Here is a 25,760-nt window from a genome sequence, read left to right on the forward strand (position 1 = left end):
TGGAATGCTGTCAAGTGTCGCCGCTCTATATCTACGCTTGAAGGCAAAGGATTTTCAGGTTCAGAACCCTGCCCAGCTGCTGTGACAGAAGATACTCCCAAAGAGACAGCCTGATCGAAGGACCAGTGCTCATGCTCAATAGCTCAGGCTACCAGAATGTCTGTGACCAATTCAGAGCTACTAGAATGACTTTGGCCCAGTCATGCCAGATCATCTTGAGAACTCTGGACAGGAGTGGTATTGGTGTAAAGATGTCCACACGATACAAAAGCGGCTCCAAGTGAGAGTTGCTTTGGGAGCTCCAGCGCTCAAAGCTGCTGGCAATGCCCATTCTCAGTGGTGGCGAACCGATCTAATCAAGGATTTCCCCACTTTGAAAGAGGTCTTGTGCCACCTTGTGATCCACTAGACATCAAAAGCTGAGTTTGCCTGTACTGACATTTAGAGAGCCCGCCAGGTGTAGAAACGGTATAGATATGACCTGGTGTTCCAGCCACGTCCAAAGGTGCAGTGTCTCTTGACAGAGAATCCATGACCCCAACCCGCCCTGTTTGTTACAATACCACATGGCAGTGGTGTTTGTCCGTGAACACTTGTACCAGCCTTCCCCTCACTGAAGGAAGAAAGGCTTTCAATGCCAAACGGATTGCCAGAAGCTGCGACAGGTTAATTTGGAGCCCGGATTCCACAGGGAGACGACAGTCGTCTGATCTCAATCTCTCCCAGGTGGTGTCCCCAGGTCAATGGCAGAACCGGCATCGGATGACACCCGCCCAGCTTCGTGTCAGGAGTCAGGAATGATGATGGTGGCAGCGACACTGCTGAACACCAGTGGCGCTGGAGTGAGCACCGTGGAAGGTTGATGTTGCTCGACTGGCGCCCCTCCGAATCTATCACTGGATCCCTAGGCCCCAAATGGTGCTGAGGGAAATCTTGCCAACAGAAAACCAGATGGGGCCCACCCCGGACCGGTGGCATCATGCCACCCAAAGATGAGGTGCATGGCCTCATAAAATTCTTTTCGCTGAAAGTGTTTTGTTGCAGCTTCTGGAAATTCAGGGGACATGGAGACGGCCCAACTGCAGACTCCACCACAGAGTTAGGCCACTAGATCCTATAGCCCTGCGACTTATACAAAGACTCGTGCAGCGAAGTCTACCTCTTCGTCTTATGTTTCGTGAGGGAATTACTTGATTTTCCCGACGGCTTGGAGTGGCATAATGATCGCTGGGTGTAGCTCGTGAATGATCTTGGGACCTTCCCAGCGACCAGGATCTGGAACATTGCGGGGTCGATTGGCGTCAGGCAGCGAAGAGCTTGAGGGACTGCTTTGTCAGAGCCTTTGGATACATGTTGCAGCAATCCTCGCTTGTTTTGGTCTCCTAGTCACGCTCCACACATAAAAGGCAAACGAAATGCTGGTCCGTCACCTACATCTGGCATTGACAGATGCCGCCTGGTTTAAAACCTTCCTTTTTGGTGGACATCCTGATACCAGGAGACGAAGTCTAAAAAACAATCCAAAAAAAAGGTCAGACAAAAAAGTAATTGGGGAGTAGCTCTCTCTGTATCTGCGCTGACTGGCGCAGAAAGAAAAGAACTGATGTCAGTGTGACGGGGTGTTACATATATAGGCACCCTGCATGTCATTTTCGGCGCATATGACACTAACAACATCACGTGGAGCTGAATGACGCCACCTATCAGCGCGCAGTGGTGCTGCTCCTTAAAAGTTTCCGGATCGACTCTGATGCCTGGGAACATTCTATGGTAAGGAATCTGTGGCTAGAAGTCCCTATCAGATACAGAATTTCTTAAAGAAATGATGCAGGTTCCATGAGCATTGGTTAAACATGTAAGGCTTATGTTGGCTGATTACTTTAAAAGATTCCTAATGCCTTTGAAAACAAAATCACCAAAGTAACCAAATTTACCACCTCATTTGCCAGTAGCACAGACAAAACCATCTACCACTTGTAGTCCACATATTGTGCCATTGCTTCTAAGTCCAAGAAAACAGAAACCATCGGTCAAGGCCTGCATTACCTGCAGCGGCCAATGACATCTACTCAGATGATGATCATGAAGACGCAGAAGTACCAGATGACCAGGATATTGGTTCAAAATCGGAACATTCTTTGCCAGCTGTTTCCCCACCATGACCAGCAGACTCCCTGACAAAAAACACCATAGGCTTTCATAATCTGTTTTACCAGTCGCAGTCAATCAATCAGATTGTTCCTATTATGATTTCAAAGAGTCGGCTAGGAAATCTGTGAAAGCCATTCCCAGAGTAGACTTAGGGGGTCATTACGATGGAGGATTTTCCGCATCTTCCGGGCCGGCGGAAGCCACCGCCGGCCCGGAGGATGCGGAAAATCCTCTGCGGACCCACCAGGACCCACCGCCACATTAGGATGGCTGGTGGGTCATGGTTTAGGTCCGCAGCTTTTCCGCCGCGGCTGGCTTACAACCGCGGCGGAAAAGCACTAAAATGGTGACGGTGTCTCTCAGACACCGTCAGCCAGATTAGGATGTGCTTTTGAACATGCTTTTCCGCGGTGGCTTTTCCGCCGTGGAAAAGCATGTGTAACTGCACTGCGGGGGCCCGTTGCGGGCCCCCTAGGTGTAGTGGGGGGTGGGGGGTGCACATGGGGGGTACCTATGGTACCCCCCTGCATTTGTGTGCACAATGCAGCAGGCACCGCGCGGTGCCTGCCGCTTTGTGCAGGCAAATGCTGTGCATGCTTTTTTAACATTGCTGCGGGTGCAGCTTGAAGCTCCACCCGCCGCAATGTTAAAATAGAGGATGTGACCGCCACCCAGGCGGTCACATCCTAATCTGCACAGAGGGAACGCCGCAGCCCATGCGGACGTTCCCTCATGCTCTGGGGTCCCGGACGGACTCAAGTCCGTCCGCGATCGTAATGACCCCCTTAATTTGGACTGACAGCATAAAGGTCATGAAAAATCCTGCAACAGTGTCTGCAGTTCTCCCTCGTCTAGATAAAAAAAATGTAAGCCCTCGGACTTTCCACCCACTTTTCAAAAAGGAATTCCTAGGCCCACCTCCGTAGTAATACAAGCTGAGCAAAGAAGATTGTAGGATCCAAGTACATCCTGTTCTACTCACCAGACATGGAAGGGAGGTATTTGGACAACATTGGGAAGAGATTATCGGCCATGATAGCAACTACAGTGAGGGTGGCCAATTCCTTGGTGATCCTAAGTCATTATAACAGACAGATGTGGTCGTACATGACATTTGGCCGAAAGACAAAAGACCTGAAGCCACGAACATTCTGCATGGGGGGGAACAAGCTTCATCTGAGATGATAGACTGTGCCATTGATACTATCTACGGGGTTCAGACCGCTAGCAGGTGCTGCGTTCTCCAAAGGCAGGGCTGGATGAAGGCAGCATCTTTCAGGCCTGTGGTCCACAGTAAGATCTTGGGCATGCCCTATGATAGAGAGGAACTCTTTGGCAAGCATGGTGATGATGCTATGCACACACTGACTCAAAAATATCTCTTGGAATCCTCCAGCAGAAACTCCAGTCCTTTTGGGCGAGAGGCTGGAGTCAATTTACAATCAGAAGGAGAAATACATTTTACCAATATCAACCCTATCAACACCCTAAACACGCCTACCGGCAACATATGCCTAACAGCAGATTAGGGCTCCTCTACAACTCTCTTACACAAAAACAAGTGCCAGAGGAAGAAAGCAATGGCCTTGAAATAAGAACTCTATTAAAAGACAGTGATGTGACAAGGGTGCCAGCCACAAAAATATCTTTCTCAAGTACCGTTGGAGGTCGAATCATCAATTATCACAGATGCTGGAGAGTATGATTAAATACTGTTGGGTTTTAGACCTAATAACATATGGTCATACTTGGAATTTTTCAAAGACCTCCGTATACACCACCTTAGAAGAGATTTCAGCTCCACCTTTGTCTGATACAACAGGAGATTCTAACCATGCTAAACAAGGGAGCTATATAAGTAGTGCCCTTTGCCCATTCATTTGGATTTAATTTAAAAACAAGGAACCCTTAATCTTACCGCAATGCCCTCATTCTAATCAAACATAAACCCTAGCCTAAACTTATTTTTTGCATGATTGTTTAATTTAATTTCTTTATTGTACAGTTAATTAAAACTCACAATATAAAACGTATATCATTAAAATCATTATAAACTTAAAAACACTAGTTTTGTTAAAGGAAAAAGGTGTTTTAAAACTAATTAAGTTATCATTCTCGATTACAATGTCTCTACCCTATTTGTGAAATTGAGAGTATAAGTTAGTCTACTCTGCGTACTTTGACTTGGCGGGACCTCGCCAGACTGTTCTTTGGTTGGCAGGTTGTTACTTGCTGTTGATCTCTGGACTTTGTGGTTGGGTAAGTCTTGTAGATACTATGTCAAAAAACTTCGTCAGTCTGCAGTTTAACTGGACCTCTTCGGGTTTGAAGCACAGCATCACAGCTTCCCTGCAGCTTGTTACACCGTTTTGATACTTATTTTTTGTATGAGATAATTACAATTAGATTAAACCAAATAGAATATATATATATATATATTTTTTAATATGAAAACCTTGCCTTAACCCTAATGCTAACTCTCCCCATAGCCACTGTTAGATCATCACTAAGTTATTGTGAAATGAGGTAATGGCATTGTCGAGTTAACCTTACCGGGTAAAGATCAGACATGGTAATGTAGGGAAAGTAATGGTACGCCTCCATCGGCATGGTCAGGATCTCAATGTATCACCACATGCCTTATAATCGCCTTTAAACATTTATAGGTGTTGGGACCTCTTAATGTCTAGTGGTGTTTGGTATATCAAAGGGCTGGGACATGCTATCTTTGATCCTCAGAGAGAAGGCACCTAACCATAACAAGATATTAAACCCAAAGCTGGAGGAAACAAGCATTTGCAATGCAATAGGTCTCGCATTTGCGAGATTTTGTTGGTTTTAAAAACAGATAAATAAAAAGAATTGTCATTTACAATGCCAATAGCCTAAACTCTCGCAAATGCGAGACCTATTGCATTGCAAATGCTTGTTAAAGTATCTAAGTGTAAAGTGCATAGATGCAGAAAGGTCTTGACATTGCGTTGGGCATGTAAAGCTTTATGGAGCTGCTGAGTGGCAACCTTTTTGCCTGAAAGAAGTACACAGGAATCTTCTTAAACCCTTAAGTAGGCAGGAATTTCAGTCAATCTCTCCATTTACTCCAGAGGTGAGGCACGAAGCCCTACCTCTAAACCAATCCAGCGCTTTCACATTTTGCCTCGAGTGTCATGCACTTTAGATTTATCATACAAATATAAGAAATAGAGGCTGTTGGCAGTTTGCCGTTTTCCTAAAGCAGTGAAAACGTCCATAAAATAGAGAGAAAGGTCCAAACATTGTCATTGGGTTGCACTGTAAGGTTGTTCGATGGAGATATCACTAGTACATATAAGGTCCTGCTTCCTACCTATGACTCGCCCTCGTAGCACTATAGTACACAACTCACTATTACCCACTGCACCAACCTGGATTCAACTATGTGACTTTTCGGTCATACACAGACAGCTGCAGTGATCAGATTAACCAGCTGAGGGCAGAATTTCAAAGAGTGGATTTCCCCCTAAATAGTTTTAAAACTTGCTGTTATTTTACATGCAGTAAATAACCTTAAGGTGCAAAAACAGCAATATATTTACACAATATTGTGTTCTCTGTAGACATGTCTTTGACCTGGCCACCACACTTGCTCCGCAGCACACCGGATCAGTTCCAATGCCCTTTATGCACTTTTATCACAATAAATGGAGACAGACTGGAAACCCGACAAATAAATAATGTTGTGCCATGTTCATTTACAAATTCTTGGAGGCTTTTCATCCCCTGGGAATGCTGCCACAAACCCCAAGGAGGGTGACTATGAGTAGGGAGACATGCCCCATAGTTTGAAGACCTTCACTCCAAGGGAAAAGTGGTGGATTAAAATATGTATATATATTACCTACTGGCGGTCGCCAGTAGGTATATATAGTTAGGACCTAGTTACCATAGGAAATTCCGAACATTCTATTGGGAATAACTTTGGCGCCGATTGAGGGATCTGCCTGTAATTTTCCTTAAATTTGCCCTGAAAGTTTCGGGGGATTCGTCAAGCGGGGGCCGAGAAAAAAGTGGGGTCCCAAAACGAGTTTTCCCCATGTTAATTTCCATAGGGACATTCTGACAAGGCTACAGCTCGAACGGCTGAATGGAATTACACCAAACTTGGCAAAATGGTAGGGCCTGGTATGCAGATGTGCCTTTGCTATGTTTTGTGAAAGTCCCTCCAGTAGTTCTTGAGAAAATTGAATTTGAAATTTTTCAAATGGCATTTTCTATGGGACCTTTAGACACGGCTACAGCCCGAACGGCTGAACGGAATTACACCAAACTTGGCAAAATGGTAGGGACAGGTATGCAGTAGTGCCTTTTCTATATTTGGTGAAAATCCCTCCAGTAGTTGTTGAGAAAATTGAATTTGATCAAATTATATATCTATATGCGCTCACCGTACGAGTACCGTACGCGTACGTGCGCGTACACTTACGTGCGCGAGCGAGTTTCTGATTGGCTGGCAGTCGACTGTCAACATTCCAAACTGTCCAAACCAGGAAGTGTTGGCCACCATATTGTTTTTCAGGAGAACTGAGGCACAAGAGAGCCCAAATAAAGAGTGAAAAACACGAAAAGGGGGCAGGGTAGAGACACCCCAACCCTCTAGCCCTTCTCAGGGGGTCACAAAAGGACCCCCAAGGGCAAAAAAAAATAAAATCGCAGGGTACGCGCAGGTTACGCGTACCGTGCGCGTAACTCGCGATTCTCTGGGACCCCCTGAGAAGGGCTAGGGAGTCAGGGGGTCTCAACCCTGCCCCCTTTTTGTGCTTTTCACTCTTGTTTTGTGCTCTCTTGTGCCTCACTTCTCCTGAGAAACAAGATGGCTGCTCAGGTGGTCCCAGAAGGATAATAACATATATAAACGTTATCCTCTAATAGAATTAGCATTTACAAAACCTTTGAAATTTATTGAAAAATAATATAGGTTTCATGCCTGATATATTTAGGAATTAGCATTTAAAAAACCTTGCAAATTCACTGAAAAAACCATAGGTTTCAAGCCTTATATAGTTAGGAATTAGCATTTAAAAAACCTTGCAAATTCACTTAAAAAACCATAGGTTTCAGGCCTTATATAGTTAGGAATTAGCATTTAAAAAACCATTGAAATTGCTCCTATATGGTTAGTTGTACTAACTATATTTTGCGCACCCGCAATCCACTGCTGATGATGTCACATATTACATCATTCATGAAATGGTCAGTGACATCACTGATGACATCACTGATGACATCTCATTTGACATCACTGATGATATCATTCATGTGATAATACGATGCACCTCCTCACACTCTAATATAACCTTTGATACACCCAGTGTTAAATACAGACTACCATTCTTGAAACCATTGACACACCAATACCAGTTACTACATACACACTCACTGATTCCTAGGTCTACACACACATTCACCCATTCACCCATAGAATCACTCATACATACAGTCACTCATCAATACAACACTATCATATGCACTCATACACCTATACAGACACTCACTTACTGCCACTCATCCATGGAGTTACTCACACACCTAGTCAGTCATGCAAAGAATCAATCACACTTCCATTTCCTCTACTGTACAGTTATACACACAACACCTTACTTATTGAAACATATACTAACACATACTTACTCTCTTATACAATCACTGATACAGGTACACAATGATCCATATAGCTACTCACACATTCACTGGCTCTCATGTATAGTCATTTATATATGCCAACTCTCACATGCACTGTGTTTTACATATGTACTTACTTGCACATGTAGCACTGAGATATCCATTCACTCACCAACACACCCATGCACACAGTCAACCGCCCATATAGCTGTTTCCACATGTACTCTTGAACTCATACACCTAGTGAATCAACTGCTCACACATCTATGCACAGAGTCACACACCTCCCAGCCACCCACACACACACTCAGTCTCCCATTCAAATACTTGGGCAACCAATCAATAACCCATATAGCCCCTCATATAGCTACTGATCAACATATGCAGCAGCTTCCACAACAACAGACATACTGATGCACACATTCAGACAGTTTAGTCACTAACCCATGCATTTAGTAAGACACATTTAATCACTCACTCATACAGTCAGTCACGCACCTACTAAATCCTTCATCCAGACACTTATACATCCACTCATTCTTCAATATGTAAAACATATTTAAACTTTACAGAAACACACAGTCACTGGATGATGTCATCAGAGTGATGTCATCAGTGATGTCAAATGAGATGTCATCAGTGATGTAATTTGGGATGTCATCAGTGGTGTCATCAGTGATGTCACTGACCATGTCATGAATGATGTAATATGTGACATCATCAGCAGTGGATTCCGGGTGCGCGAAATATAGTTAGTACAACAACTATATAGGAGCAATTTCAATGGTTTTTAAATGCTAATTCCTAACTATATAAGGCCTGAAACCTATGTTTTTTTAAGTGAATATATATATATATATATATATATATATATATATATATATATATATATATATATATATATATATATATATATATATATTTATATATATTTGTATGCCAGGTATTATATTGATTTATTGTTCATGACAGAAATGTGGCTCAGGGATGACAGGGTTCATGATACCAGAGGATGAGTACACATCACTTCTGTGCTTATGTCCTACATTTGTTGCCTATCCACTCTAGAGGCCCCTTTAAGGCACTAACCATCGTCTATAAAGTCTTATGTGAAAAACGAACAGTCTTTCTGGCCTCAAATTGCTTTATTTGGGTCCTGAGTAGTCTCATTTGTGACGATCAGAGGCCGACAAACTTCAATAAAGCCCAAATAAAAATGTAGATGCGGAAGGAAACCATTACTCCCTACATAACTGCAACATCAATGAATAAAAGGGTAACGACTTCTTGTGACTGACTTTAAAGTATATTCATTATTTGTGTATACACTCAAACAAAACAAGCCAGCCAGACAAACAATTCATAACTTCTATGGTCGGTTTTTAATTCAAAATAAGAATAATAAAGTATTCAAATATGTTTGCAAAAGTATGCGTCATGCAGCGTCAGCCTTTTTGACGCATATCATATTAAGCGTACTACTCTACTTGCAAAGTAATTTTTTTTTAAATGAGAACGCATTCACAAGTCCACATATATACCACAAATACAAATGACAAAAAACAACGTAACGTGCTAAAACTTGAAGATGTGAAATATCTTGACTACCCTGAATACTGCTATAAGACACGTGTGAATGTAATTTAAGATATCCTGTTTTCATCCAGAATACTATAAGTCCTGTTGTCCAACACCACCCCCTACAGACTAGCCACAAAGCTGCAGCATGCTTACAGAAAACGCTCTTGAGCCAAAAAACGCACACATTCTACTACCCAAATCCGTTTTTCGTTCACTCTGCCCACGCAGAATCTATCATTACATCTACTGCTTGCAAAACCGCAGAGAGTGCTACAATGATTAAAGTACCTAAATTATAGTGTTCTACGTCGGCCTGCAGATCTATTCACAGCTTGGCAGGGACTCTGCTTTGGTGCAGGATTCCCACCTGGAAAGCATGGTTGAAAAAGAAAAATGATAATGTGTACGCGCCAAGTCTATGAGAGGCACCTCCAGGACCTTCCACTTGCCTTTTCGCATTCACCACTCCCTCAGCAAAGTTACAACGGAAAGTTGAAGGGTGAATTTTTCGACTCGCAATGATTAAATAAGTACATTTTAAAAAACGAGCACGCTGAAAAGATTTGTGTGCATGCACAGGTTTCAGTACGGACAAACTGTGCCGATACGTCCTGTAGGCGAGAGAGAGAGCCACTGCTCGTGCCTGCACTAAATGGTGCCGTGCACGAGTAAAATATCCAGTCAGGGTGGGCGGGGCCTAAGGGAGACAGGGCGGTCACCAACTCCACTTCCAAAGAAGGCAGACAGAAAACCAACTACTATAGATCTCACAAGCGAGCAGCGCACGCGCTGCAACGCAGGCGAGACCTAAAAATCATTCTTATGTGTTTATGGGAGTATGGAACTCCCGCTTGACCTTCACACGTTTTGGTCCCGCCGCAGAGGTACTTTGACATTTTTCGGTGATTATATGTGTAATTGGTATATTTTTGCTATGCAAAGTATGTTATTTAACTTCCTTACAACTGAGGGTATCTTTTCGATATCTACGGTAAGGTTTACAAAAATGGGAGTAAACTCAATCTATGCCATCCTTGTAACATAAAGACCAAGCAATCACATCAAACATCTGTGCTTCATATTCAAATATAGTGACTTAAATATCGTTCTCACCCCTTAAAAGTGGCAAAAACACGGTTCAATCTCGATATCCACTTGTTACCTCTGGAGATAGGTTTGATGGCAAATAGTCCACTTTCAACGAGTATTTCATAAGAGAATGCTGCCGCTATAAAGAGGTCTTTTATTATTACACAATACAGCCATCTTGCTGTAATCATTGTATCTTTTATCTGGGTATTTGATGATAAGAAATGCCATACCAAATAAGGCAAGTCTCAATAACTAGAATCAATTTAAGGATGCTCAGATGGCTACATGAGTGCCCCCAATCACTAAGACTAGGATGTCCACCTTGCATGGAAGGAAGAGAAAGAAGAACATCATACCATAAGCTGGGTTGGGGTGCAGGGTGTATGCTGCAGGAGAGGATGGGACTCCTCCAGGGTCATGGGCGATTAGGGACCCTCGGTCTGGGAGCCAATAGGGAGAGCCGTACAGGCCGGTGTGCAACATTCCCTGCAAGAGAGGAAAAGGGGAGAGGTCAGGTTAAACTTGGTGAGCATGTCCTACTACTCATGTCCTGAGAACCTTCCTTAGCTCTAACCATGAAGCTCAGTCCTGCAGCATTCCATACTATTCTAATACTAAGAACCAAGCAATGCTCTGCCAAGACACATCTATCCTTACCTGCAGTAGTGCACGTGCATTTCCGGCCACATGAGCATGCACTGCTCAGCCAAGACACATCAACCCTTACCTGCAGTCGTGCACAAGCACTTCCAGCAACGGGAACCATGCACTGCTCTGCCAAGAAAAATCTATCCTTACCAGCAGTAGTGCACTTGCATTTGCGGCCACAAGATCCATACACTGGTCTGCCAAGACACATCAACACTTACCGTCAGTAGTGCACATCCAATTAACATTAAAAACTACTTGTCGTTAAACATTCATAATAAACAACCTAACTAAATAACTCTGTTGGGTTTGTGACCATTAATCTATGTCACCCAAAATCCATCACCAAGTGAACATTGCATTACGAATTCAATGAATGAAACTTCTAGAACTTATATCTAGGTTCCACCTGAAATTAATTAGATGAAGGGATACAAGCGAACAAGAAGAACAAGCAAGAATAAGTCAGAATTAGAAATGAAGAAAATAGAGGAGAAATTAGAAAAATATGACGAATGGAATCTCCATAATAAAGGTAGTTATCTACATAGCCCAATTAAATGGGAGAAAAAACAAGTAGAAGGCGAATTTGCACTACCTGGCCTAATCATAATACCTCATAGTGGGTGTGAATCACTCTAACCTCTGGATCGAAGAGTATCAACTAATGTGGCTTTGCGGCCAGTCTATAGGTGCCCAAGACTAAAAAGAACGTAAGCACTAAAACAGTACACACAAAAAGCCTCTCCAGGACATATTTACCTTGGCAGGGCAGATGGAACTATACAGATGGTCGGGGAAAAGTAACAGGCAACCAGTACCTAATATGCCAATATAAATAGACTAGATACAACCCTGAAAAAAATAGAATGAAAAGGCAGTATATAAGGATCAAATATACCTGGTGGATGCTCCTCACATTAAGGGACATTTACACTTAAGTAGTGGTTGACAACCACTGATGTTATGGGGTCTTCCTGTTAACATAGTGTCCACAAACTGTTTAAAAGTCTCAAACGGAGTTCAGAATATAAACACTCCGTTTTACTTAAGAGTATGATATTATGTTAAACAGCAATGTATTGTTTAAAAAGGTAGTAGCAAAATAACAAGCCAAGTAGGCTAATACCTGATAAATATCATGAATATCTCGAAAAAGTGTATCTTCAGCATCAATCTCGTAGTATATCGCTGAATTACCCTATAAATCAGAGTAGTGCCTCGTATTATTATATTCAATCGGTTGCCTGATAGCAAACTTAAAGAGGTTCTGATTCAAGTTTATTCATGGCTTCCTGATGAAGGCTGGGAGCCGAAACGCGCGTAGGATATACTAGAATTCAAAGCCATGTCATCATTGAATGTTGTTTTTATATTGTAAATGTGCTATTTGAATCATCTAATTAATTCAGAACTGTAAAAACTGTGAAAATAAGTAATAGAATTTAATCACAGTATAAATAATTGTTTAGGCAACCAAATTGATAAGTGTAATTGTCAGACAAAAATTGTTGATACCTTTATTAATAAAACATATAGAGTCAGTTGTTGTCTATTGTACATTGACACTGTATTTGAATTGAAATGAAATGAAATGAAATTAAATGAAATGAAAAATTGCACTTGTATACCGCATAACTACCCGGAGGCCTCGCAGCGCTTTAGACTGATTACTGTGTCGGGCTACCGGGTAACTTAGTACGCTTTTGTGAACAAGTAGGTTTTTAGATCTCTCCTGAATGACATTCGTTGTTATTTTGTCTGAGGGTTAGAGGCAGGGAATTCCAGAGCCTTGCCGCTGTGTGAGTGAAAGAGCGACCACCCCAGCGGGCTTTCTTGATTTTTGACGTGGTTGCCAAATGCAATGAAGCCGAGCGAAGGGCTCTGGATGGTGAGTAAGGTAACACTAGGGGGTACAAAACTGCCGGGCCTGTTCGATGGAAAGATTTGTGCAAAATGCACATGGCCTTAAACTGCGTTCTGGCAGCCAATGGAGTTCTTTTAGAGCATTCCTTGCTGATTGCCAGCGAGGGATGTTGAATAATAATCGGGCGGCACAGTTTTGGGGGACTTGGAGCCTGTTAGTCACTGCCGCCGGGGCTCCTAGATATAAAACATTTCCATAGTCCAGGCGAGAGAGTATCAAGGCCTGTACCATGACCCTTCTCGCCTGGAATGTAAGCAGAGGGAGCACTTTGCGGAGCATTTTCATTAGCCCCACACATGTGGAGGCAGTTTTGGTGGCTTGGACTGAGAAATCCAGCGCTCTGTCAAGCCAGATTCCCATACTCTTTATCTGCGCTTTAGGGGGGGGGGGGCACCGAGACATGAAGGCCAGATAGACGCAAAGGAGGTCAGGGAAGGGTTACCCAGTAACATGATCTCGGTCTTCTCCCCGTTGAGTTTGAGGTGGGAGGAGTGCATCCACTTAGCAACAGCCTCTAGACAAGGGCCCAAGGTGTTAGACGAACCCTCATCGTGGTCCAGAGAGACCACCAGTTGGGTATCGTCTGCGTAGGTGACAATCCGCACACCAAAAGGGAGGACTATCTTCTCCAGAGGCTGCATATAAACATTAAAAAGGGTGGGGCTCAGGGAGGAGCCCTGCGGGACCCCACAGCTAAGCGGATGCTTAGATGATACCACCTCGCCCTCAAACACCTGGAAAAAGCGCTCCTCCAGGAAGGAAGTCAGCCAAGTCAAGGCCGCGCCCGACACACCCATGCCCTTCAAACAATGTAATAGTGTGGCATGGTTAACAGTGTCGAACGCGGCACTGAGATCAAGAAGTATGATGGCTGTTTTTCCTCCCTGGTCCATTATAGCTCTAGCTGCCTCTGTCACTGCCAGAAGGGCGGTTTCAGTACCATGCTGGGGACGAAACCCCGTCTGGGAGACCTGTAGAAGATTGTTGGACTCTAAATAATCCACTAAGATTTTATTGATATGTCTCTCTAACAGTTTACTCATCCACGGAAGCAGCGAGATAGGGCGGAAATTGGACAGATTGTTCTGATCCAAATTCTGCTTTTTCAACAGGGCCCTTACCATCACGCACTTCCATGTGGCTGGAGCGGAGTTGGAGGTGATAGAGGTGTTAAGAGCATCCAGGATGAACGGGCGGATAGTATCAATCACTTTAGCTAAGGCCTGCGGAGGGGCTGGATCATTTGGAGATCCCGAGGTGACTTTGTGGCCCAATATATCTAATGTACTGGGATCCAGAAGTGGAAAAGTGACCAATGAACAGGACACAGGCAGGTCAGAGTCCAGAGTAGAGGAGGAAGCCGTATCTTCACTACCTGTCGAAAGTAGGGAATAAATGGCCTGAATCTTCTGGAAGAAGAAGGTGGCTCGGTTATCACAGCGGGCCTGTGCACCCTCAGATGGCAAGAGCTCAGAAGGAGGAGAAATTAAAGATTTCGCAATTTTAAAAATTTCTCTAGGGGAGTTAGCTGCCATGTTAATTTTGGTTTCATAGAACTCAGCTTGAGCAAGTTTTATTTCACTCTTACAGTGCCTTATTGCCGCTTTATGCTCTAATTCCTTCAGTTGGGAGCGATCTTTCCTCCAGGCTCTCTCCGCTTTACGGCAGACTTGTTTCAACGTCCTGAGGGCCGGAGAATACCAAGGTGCTACTTTAGATCTTTTTATTACTTGCAAAGAGCCCTTCGGGAGAACTTGATCTGGTGTACTGGAAATCCAATTATCAAAATTGAGAGCTGCCGTGTCGGGATTCCTAGTCTGTTGGGGTGGCTGTTCAGAGAGAGCCTGTTCCCACTTAGGAAGCGGAAGAGAGCTCCATTTCCTACCCCAATGTTTATCATGAGCTTGTGAGATAGAGGGAGTATTTATGGACCATGTAAGAGGAATTAAAAAATGGTCGGTCCAGGGCAGTGGTATCGGTACTTCCACCGATAGATTGTCTAAATTGCTATAGACATGATCTAGAAGATGACCCTTGTTGTGTGTCGCCTGAAAACCCTTTTGGGACAAGTCGATGGCCTGAAGATTTGAACGAAGATTGTTAGCGGCGACATCAAGGGGATCATCTAAATGCAAATTTAAGTCACCCAGCAGAGTGAGATTTGCTGAGGTGAGCACTAAGTTAGCGGCCAAATCTGTCATAATAGCGATGAAATCGCCGAGGGAGCCCGGTGGTCGATAGACTAAAATGCCGGAAAAGGTAATGGTGGGGGAAAAATCAAGAGAAAAGTGTAGACTCTCGCAGGCTGAAGTGGTAGAGGAGGTAACACGACATCTGTAAATATCTTTATAGATGATGGCCAGTCCTCCACCTCTACCTGACTGGCGATCCAGTCGCTTAAGGGTGTAGCCTTGAGGAGTGGCCTATACTGATGCAGGATCATTTTGTAACTGAAGCCATGTCTCGGTTAAAAAGAGGGCTTCAGGGTTAAACTCCTCTATCAGTAACGCCAGTTCAGTGTGGTGCTTTGGGAGGGACCGACAATTAAGGAGAAACATTTTCTTTGTATGTGTAGACGGATGATTGCCTAAAATAGGAGGGAGGAGACACCAGTCTCATGTTTTACAGCCAGTATTAGTGGAGTGAGGAAAGAGTGAGTTAAAACAGAGGGGATTAGCAATGGGTCGTAAAGCATGCAGTGTGGGAGCACTATATGTAATGCGCCGCCCTACCATATTGCCCGATCCCGAAGCCAGAAGCGTCTGGACGCGGACTGGCGCAGACTGGCTTCTCTTTGGTGCGTCTATGGCGCTTCCGCTGTGCGTCACCGCTGCGCGAAAGGACTGAGGCTGATGTAGATTAGGAGGTGGGTGGAGACTAGACCGCCACCCTCGGTAAGATGGCTGCCCACCAAGGAACAATCTGCAAGTACAAGCGCTGTTCCTTCCTCCACACAAACAGCATGAATTTGCTGCGGTGGACCGGGGAGTTAGCGCGTCAAATATCAGGGTAATAACAATTATATATACAGTTTTAAAAATTCGTCAGGTAAAAACCCCTTGCAACAAATTCGTTTTACAATACACACGTTAGCGCTGCAAAGTTAGTATTCAATCTGTCGAGCGCGTAGGTGTCCAGCCCTTTTGTAGTCAGGGAGGTGGGGGGAGACTAGACCGTCACCCTCGGTAAGATGACTGCCCACCAAGGAACAATCCAGAAGTACAAGCGCTGTTCCTCCCTCCACACAAACAGCATGAATTTGCTGCGGTGGACCGGGGAGTTAGCGCGCCAAATATCAGGGTAATAACAATTATATATACAGTTTTTAAAATTCGTCAGGTATTGGTTGTATTGTGCTGATTATTTCCACCTTCCGGCCACAAGAACCATGCACTGTTCTGCTAAGATACATCGACCCTTACCTGCAGTAGTGCACATGCACTATGTCCACAAGAACCATGCAAAGCTCTGCCATGACAGATCAACGCTTACCTGCAGTAGTGCACGTACACTTCCGGCCACAAGAACCATGCACTGCTCTGCCAAGACACATCTATCCTTACCAGCAGTAGTGCATGTGCACTTTCAGCCACAAGAACCATGCACTCCTCTGCCAAGAGACATTGACCTTTACCTGCAGTAGTGCACGTGCACTTCTGACAACAAGAACCATGCACTGATCTGCCAAGACACATCAACCCTTACCTGCAGTCGTGCACGTGCACTTCTGGCCACAAGAACCATGCACTGATCTGCCAAGACACATCAACCCTTACCTGCAGTAGTGCACGTACACTTCCGGCCACAAGAACCATGCACTGCTCTGCCAAGACACATCTATCCTTACCAGCAGTAGTGCATGTGCACTTCCTGCCAAAAGAACCATGCACTCCTCTGCCAAGAGGCATTGACCTTTACCTGCAGTAGTGCAAGTGCACTTCTGGCCACAAGAACCATGCACTGCTCTGCCAAGACACATCTATCCTTACCAGCAGTAGTGCATGTGCACTTTCAGCCACAAGAACCATGCACTCCTTTGCCAAGAGACATTGACCTTTACCTGCAGTAGTGCACGTGCACTTCTGACAACAAGAACCATGCACTGATCTGCCAAGACACATCAACCCTTACCTGCAGTCGTGCACATGCACTCTGGCCACAAGAACCATGAACTGCTCTGCCTAGACACATCAACCCTTACCTGGAGTAGTGCACATGCACTTCCAGCCACAAGAACCATGCACTGCTCTGCCAAGACAGATCAACCCTTACCAGCAGTAGTGCACGTGCACTTACAGCCACAAGAACCATGCACTGCTCTGCCAAGACACATCAACCCTTACCTGCAGTAGTGCACAAGCACTTCCAGCCACAAGAACCATGCACTCCTCTGCCAAGACACATCAACCCTTACCTGAAGTAGTGCACGTGCACTTACAGCCACAAGAACCATGCACTGCTCTGCCAAGACAGATCAACCCTTACCTGCAGTAGTGGACGTGCACTTACAGCCACAAGAACCATGCACTGCTCTGCCAAGACACATCAACCCTCGCGTGCAGTAGAGCACGTGCACTTCCAGCCACAAGAACGATACACTGCTCTGCCAAGACAGATCAACCCTTACCTGCAGTAGCATACGTGCACTTCCAGCCACAAGAACGATACACTGCTCTGCCAAGACACATCAACCCTCGCGTGCAGTAGAGCACGTGCACTTCCAGCCACAAGAACGATACACTGCTCTGCCAAGACAGATCAACCCTTACCTGCAGTAGTGCACGTGCACTTACAGCCACAAGAACCACGCACTGCTCTGCCAAGACAGATCAACCCTTATCTGCAGTAGTATACGTGCACTTACAGCCACAAGAACCATGCACTGCTCTGCCAAGACACATCAACCCTCATGTGCAGTAGTGCACGTGCACTTACAGCCACAAGAACCATGCACTGCTCTGCCAAGACACATCAACCCTTGCCTGCAGTAGTGCACGTGCACTTACAGCCACAAGAACCACGCACTGCTCTGCTAAGACACATCAACCCTTACCTGCAGTAGTGCACAAGCACTTCCAGCCACAAGAACCATGCACTCCTCTGCCAAGACACAGCAACCCTTACCTGAAGTAGTGCACGTGCACTTACAGCCACAAGAACCATGCACTGCTCTGCCAAGACACATCAACCCTTACCTGAAGTAGTGCACGTGCACTTACAGCCACAAGAACCATGCACTGCTCTGCCAAGACAGATCAACCCTTACCTGCAGTAGTGCACGTGCACTTACAGCCACAAGAACCATGCACTGCTCTGCCAAGACAGATCAACCCTTACCTGCAGTAGTGCACGTGCACTTACAGCCACAAGAACCATGCACTGCTTGCCAAGACACATCAACCCTTACCAGCAGTAGTGCACGTGCACTTACAGCCACAAGAACCACGCACTGCTCTGCTAAGACACATCAACCCTTACCTGCAGTAGTGCACAAGCACTTCCAGCCACAAGAACCATGCACTCCTCTGCCAAGACACATCAACCCTTACCTGAAGTAGTGCACGTGCACTTACAGCCACAAGAACCATGCACTGCTCTGCCAAGACAGATCAACCCTTACCTGCAGTAGTGCACGTGCACTTACAGCCACAAGAACCATGCACTGCTTGCCAAGACACATCAACCCTCGCGTGCAGTAGAGCACGTGCACTTCCAGCCACAAGAACGATACACTGCTCTGCCAAGACAGATCAACCCTTACCTGCAGTAGTGCACGTGCACTTACAGCCACAAGAACCACGCACTGCTCTGCCAAGACAGATCAACCCTTACCAGCAGTAGTGCACGTGCACTTACAGCCACAAGAACCATGCACTCCTCTGCCAAGACACATCAACCCTTACCTGAAGTAGTGCACGTGCACTTACAGCCACAAGAACCATGCACTGCTCTGCCAAGACAGATCAACCCTTACCTGCAGTAGCATACGTGCACTTCCAGCCACAAGAACGATACACTGCTCTGCCAAGACAGATCAACCCTTACCTGCAGTAGTGCACGTGCACTTACAGCCACAAGAACCACGCACTGCTCTGCCAAGACAGATCAACCCTTATCTGCAGTAGCATACGTGCACTTCCGACCACAAGTACCAATCACTGCTCTGCCAAGACACATCAACCCTCATGTGCAGTAGAGCACATGCACTTCCAGCCACAAGAACGATACACTGCTCTGCCAAGACACATCAACCCTTGCCTGCAGTAGTGCACGTGCACTTACAGCCACAAGAACCACGCACTGCTCTGCTAAGACACATCAACCCTTACCTGCAGTAGTGCACAAGCACTTCCAGCCACAAGAACCATGCACTCCTCTGCCAAGACACAGCAACCCTTACCTGAAGTAGTGCACGTGCACTTACAGCCACAAGAACCATGCACTGCTCTGCCAAGACACATCAACCCTTACCTGAAGTAGTGCACGTGCACTTACAGCCACAAGAACCATGCACTGCTCTGCCAAGACAGATCAACCCTTACCTGCAGTAGTGCACGTGCACTTACAGCCACAAGAACCATGCACTGCTCTGCCAAGACAGATCAACCCTTACCTGCAGTAGTGCACGTGCACTTACAGCCACAAGAACCATGCACTGCTTGCCAAGACACATCAACCCTTACCAGCAGTAGTGCACGTGCACTTACAGCCACAAGAACCACGCACTGCTCTGCTAAGACACATCAACCCTTACCTGCAGTAGTGCACAAGCACTTCCAGCCACAAGAACCATGCACTCCTCTGCCAAGACACATCAACCCTTACCTGAAGTAGTGCACGTGCACTTACAGCCACAAGAACCATGCACTGCTCTGCCAAGACAGATCAACCCTTACCTGCAGTAGTGCATGTGCACTTACAGCCACAAGAACCATGCACTGCTTGCCAAGACACATCTATCCTTACCAGCAGTAGTGCATGTGCACTTCCTGCCAAAAGAACCATGCACTCCTCTGCCAAGAGGCATTGACCTTTACCTGCAGTAGTGCAAGTGCACTTCTGGCCACAAGAACCATGCACTGCTCTGCCAAGACACATCTATCCTTACCAGCAGTAGTGCATGTGCACTTTCAGCCACAAGAACCATGCACTCCTCTGCCAAGAGACATTGACCTTTACCTGCAGTAGTGCACGTGCACTTCTGACAACAAGATCCATGCACTGATCTGCCAAGACACATCAACCCTTACCTGCAGTCGTGCACGTGCACTTCTGGCCACAAGAACCATGCACTGATCTGCCAAGACACATCAACCCTTACCTGCAGTAGTGCACGTACACTTCCGGCCACAAGAACCATGCACTGCTCTGCCAAGACACATCTATCCTTACCAGCAGTAGTGCATGTGCACTTCCTGCCAAAAGAACCATGCACTCCTCTGCCAAGAGGCATTGACCTTTACCTGCAGTAGTGCAAGTGCACTTCTGGCCACAAGAACCATGCACTGCTCTGCCAAGACACATCTATCCTTACCAGCAGTAGTGCATGTGCACTTTCAGCCACAAGAACCATGCACTCCTCTGCCAAGAGACATTGACCTTTACCTGCAGTAGTGCACGTGCACTTCTGACAACAAGAACCATGCACTGATCTGCCAAGACACATCAACCCTTACCTGCAGTCGTGCACATGCACTCTGGCCACAAGAACCATGAACTGCTCTGCCTAGACACATCAACCCTTACCTGGAGTAGTGCACATGCACTTCCAGCCAGAAGAACCATGCACTGCTCTGCAAAGACACATCAACCCTTACCTGCAGTAGTGCACATGCACTTCCTGCCACAAGAACCATGCACTGCTCTGCTAAGACACAACAACCCTTACCTGCAGTAGCGCACATGCACTACGTGCCACAAGAACCATGCACTACTCTGCCAAGACACGTCAACCCTTAATTGCAGTAGCGCATGTTCACTTCTAGACACAAAAACCATGCACTCCTCTGCCAAGTCACATCGACCCTTAACTGCAGTAGTGCATGTGCACTTCCGGCCACAAGAATCATGCACGGATCAACCCATACCTGCAGTAGGCCACAAACACTTCCAACCACAAGAACCATGCACTGCTCTGCCAAGACACATCAACCCTTACCTACAGTAGTGCACATGCATTTCCAGCCACATGAACGATGCACTACTCAGCCAAGACACATCAACCCTTACCTGCAGTAGTGCACACGCATTTCCAGCCACAAGCACCATGCACTGTTCTTCCAAGACACATCAACCCTTACCTGCAGTAGTGCACTTGCATTTCCCGCCACATGAACCATGCACTCCTTTGCCAAGACACATCAACCCTTACCTAGAGTAGTGCACAAACACTTCCGGCCGCAAGAACCATGCACTGCTCAGTTAAGACACATCAACCCTTACCTGCAGTAGTGCACCTGCACTTCCAGCCACAAGAACCATGCACTCTTCTGCCAAGATACATCGACCCTTACCTGCAGTAGTGCACATGCACATCTGGCCACAGGAACCTTGCACTGCTCTGCCAAGACACATCAACCCTTACTGGTAGTAGTGCACGTGCACTTCCGGACACAAGAACCATGCACTGCTCTGCCAAGAAAAATCTATCCTTACCAGCAGTAGTGCACGTGCACTTTCAGCCACAAGAACCATGCACTCCTCTGCCAAAAGACATTGACTCTTACCTGCAGTAGTGCACATGCACTCTGACCACAAGGACCATGCACTGCTATGCCAAGACACATCAACCCTTACCTGCAGTGGTGCAAATGCACTTCCGGCCACAAGAACCATACACTGCTCTGCCAAGACCTGTCAACCCTTAACTGCAGTAGCGCACGTGCACTTCCAGACACAAGAACCATGCACGTCTCTGCCAAGACACATCGACCCTTAACTGCAATAGTGCACATGCATTTCCAGGCACATGAGCCATGCACTGCTCAGCAAAGACACATCAACCCTTACCTGCAGTAGTGCACAAGCACTTCAAGCCATTCACTTCTCTGCCAAGACACATCAACCCTTACCTGCAGTAATGCACATGCATTTCCGGCCACAAGAACCATGCACTCCTCTGCCAAGACACATCAACCGCTACCTGCAGTAGTGCACAAGCATTTCCAGCCACAAGAACCATGCACTCCTCTGCCAAGACACATCAACCGCTACCTGCAGTAGTGCATGTCCACATCCGGCCACAAGAGCCTTGCACTGCTTGCCAAGACACATCAACCCTTACCTGCAGTAGTGCACATGCACTTCCGGCCACAAGAACCATGCACTGTTCTGCCAAGACACAGCAACCCTTACCTGCAGTAGTGCACGTGCACTTACAGCCACAAGAACCATGCACTGCTCTGCCAAGACAGATCAACCCTTACCAACAGTAGTGCACGTGCACTTACAGCCACAAGAACCATGCACTCCTCTGCCAAGACACATCAACCCTTACCTGAAGTAGTGCACGTGCACTTACAGCCACAAGAACCATGCACTGCTCTGCCAAGACAGATCAACCCTTACCAGCAGTAGTGCACGTGCACTTACAGCCACAAGAACCATGCACTGCTCTGCCAAGACAGATCAACCCTTACCTGCAGTAGTGCACGTGCACTTACAGCCACAAGAACCATGCACTGCTCTGCCAAGACACATCAACCCTCGCGTGCAGTAGAGCACGTGCACTTCCAGCCACAAGAACGATACACTGCTCTGCCAAGACAGATCAACCCTTACCTGCAGTAGCATACGTGCACTTCCAGCCACAAGAACGATACACTGCTCTGCCAAGACACATCAACCCTCGCGTGCAGTAGAGCACGTGCACTTCCAGCCACAAGAACGATACACTGCTCTGCCAAGACAGATCAACCCTTACCTGCAGTAGTGCACGTGCACTTACAGCCACAAGAACCACGCACTGCTCTGCCAAGACAGATCAACCCTTATCTGCAGTAGCATACGTGCACTTCCGACCACAAGTACCAATCACTGCTCTGCCAAGACACATCAACCCTCATGTGCAGTAGTGCACGTGCACTTACAGCCACAAGAACCATGCACTCCTCTGCCAAGACACAGCAACCCTTACCTGAAGTAGTGCACGTGCACTTACAGCCACAAGAACCATGCACTGCTCTGCCAAGACAGATCAACCCTTACCTGCAGTAGTGCACGTGCACTTACAGCCACAAGAACCATGCACTGCTCTGCCAAGACAGATCAACCCTTACCTGCAGTAGTGCACGTGCACTTACAGCCACAAGAACCATGCACTGCTTGCCAAGACACATCAACCCTTACCAGCAGTAGTGCACGTGCACTTACAGCCACAAGAACCACGCACTGCTCTGCTAAGACACATCAACCCTTACCTGCAGTAGTGCACAAGCACTTCCAGCCACAAGAACCATGCACTCCTCTGCCAAGACACATCAACCCTTACCTGAAGTAGTGCACGTGCACTTACAGCCACAAGAACCATGCACTGCTCTGCCAAGACAGATCAACCCTTACCTGCAGTAGTGCACGTGCACTTACAGCCACAAGAACCATGCACTGCTTGCCAAGACACATCAACCCTCGCGTGCAGTAGAGCACGTGCACTTCCAGCCACAAGAACGATACACTGCTCTGCCAAGACAGATCAACCCTTACCTGCAGTAGTGCACGTGCACTTACAGCCACAAGAACCACGCACTGCTCTGCCAAGACACATCAACCCTTACCTGAAGTAGTGCACGTGCACTTACAGCCACAAGAACCATGCACTGCTCTGCCAAGACAGATCAACCCTTACCTGCAGTAGTGCACGTGCACTTACAGCCACAAGAACCATGCACTGCTTGCCAAGACACATCAACCCTCGCGTGCAGTAGAGCACGTGCACTTCCAGCCACAAGAACGATACACTGCTCTGCCAAGACAGATCAACCCTTACCTGCAGTAGTGCACGTGCACTTACAGCCACAAGAACCATGCACTCCTCTGCCAAGACACATCAACCCTTACCTGAAGTAGTGCACGTGCACTTACAGCCACAAGAACCATGCACTGCTCTGCCAAGACAGATCAACCCTTACCTGCAGTAGCATACGTGCACTTCCAGCCACAAGAACGATACACTGCTCTGCCAAGACACATCAACCCTCGCGTGCAGTAGAGCACGTGCACTTCCAGCCACAAGAACGATACACTGCTCTGCCAAGACAGATCAACCCTTACCTGCAGTAGTGCACGTGCACTTACAGCCACAAGAACCACGCACTGCTCTGCCAAGACAGATCAACCCTTACCAGCAGTAGTGCACGTGCACTTACAGCCACAAGAACCATGCACTCCTCTGCCAAGACACATCAACCCTTACCTGAAGTAGTGCACAAGCACTTCCAGCCACAAGAACCATGCACTCCTCTGCCAAGACACATCAACCCTTACCAGCAGTAGTGCACGTGCACTTACAGCCACAAGAACCATGCACTGCTCTGCCAAGACAGATCAACCCTTACCTGCAGTCGTGCACGTGCACTTCCAGCCACAAGAACGATACACTGCTCTGCCAAGACACATCAACCCTCGCGTGCAGTAGAGCACGTGCACTTCCAGCCACAAGAACGATACACTGCTCTGCCAAGACAGATCAACCCTTACCTGCAGTAGTGCACGTGCACTTACAGCCACAAGAACCACGCACTGCTCTGCCAAGACAGATCAACCCTTATCTGCAGTAGCATACGTGCACTTCCGACCACAAGTACCAATCACTGCTCTGCCAAGACACATCAACCCTCATGTGCAGTAGAGCACATGCACTTCCAGCCACAAGAACGATACACTGCTCTGCCAAGACACATCAACCCTTGCCTGCAGTAGTGCACGTGCACTTACAGCCACAAGAACCACGCACTGCTCTGCTAAGACACATCAACCCTTACCTGCAGTAGTGCACAAGCACTTCCAGCCACAAGAACCATGCACTCCTCTGCCAAGACACAGCAACCCTTACCTGAAGTAGTGCACGTGCACTTACAGCCACAAGAACCATGCACTGCTCTGCCAAGACACATCAACCCTTACCTGAAGTAGTGCACGTGCACTTACAGCCACAAGAACCATGCACTGCTCTGCCAAGACAGATCAACCCTTACCTGCAGTAGTGCACGTGCACTTACAGCCACAAGAACCATGCACTGCTCTGCCAAGACAGATCAACCCTTACCTGCAGTAGTGCACGTGCACTTACAGCCACAAGAACCATGCACTGCTCTGCCAAGACAGATCAACCCTCGCGTGCAGTAGTGCACGTGCACTTACAGCCACAAGAACCATGCACTGCTTGCCAAGACACATCAACCCTCGCGTGCAGTTGTGCACGTGCACTTACAGCCACAAGAACCATGCACTCCTCTGCCAAGACAGATCAACCCTTACCTGCAGTAGTGCACGTGCACTTACAGCCACAAGAACCATGCACTGCTTGCCAAGACACATCAACCCTCGCGTGCAGTAGAGCACGTGCACTTCCAGCCACAAGAACGATACACTGCTCTGCCAAGACAGATCAACCCTTACCTGCAGTAGTGCACGTGCACTTACAGCCACAAGAACCACGCACTGCTCTGCCAAGACAGATCAACCCTTATCTGCAGTAGCATACGTG

At 46.7% G+C, this 25,760-nt stretch overlaps 1 protein-coding gene across 1 annotated transcript in view; it reads right to left on the reverse strand.

Moving 5' to 3' along the window:
* LOC147679853 (protein transport protein Sec24C-like) overlaps window positions 1-25,760 on the reverse strand; it is a 257,445-nt gene that overhangs the window by 206,178 nt on the left and 25,507 nt on the right. Inside the window, exon 2 of the mRNA XM_086943414.1 lies at window positions 10,839-10,968. Coding sequence (XP_086799540.1) covers window positions 10,839-10,965 — 127 coding nt within the window. The 5' untranslated portion in view covers window positions 10,966-10,968. The remainder of the gene's footprint in view (window positions 1-10,838; window positions 10,969-25,760) is intronic.

This window comes from Lissotriton vulgaris, chromosome 11, assembly GCF_964263255.1.
Source record: "Lissotriton vulgaris chromosome 11, aLisVul1.2, whole genome shotgun sequence".
NCBI classification, from domain to species: domain Eukaryota; kingdom Metazoa; phylum Chordata; class Amphibia; order Caudata; family Salamandridae; genus Lissotriton; species Lissotriton vulgaris.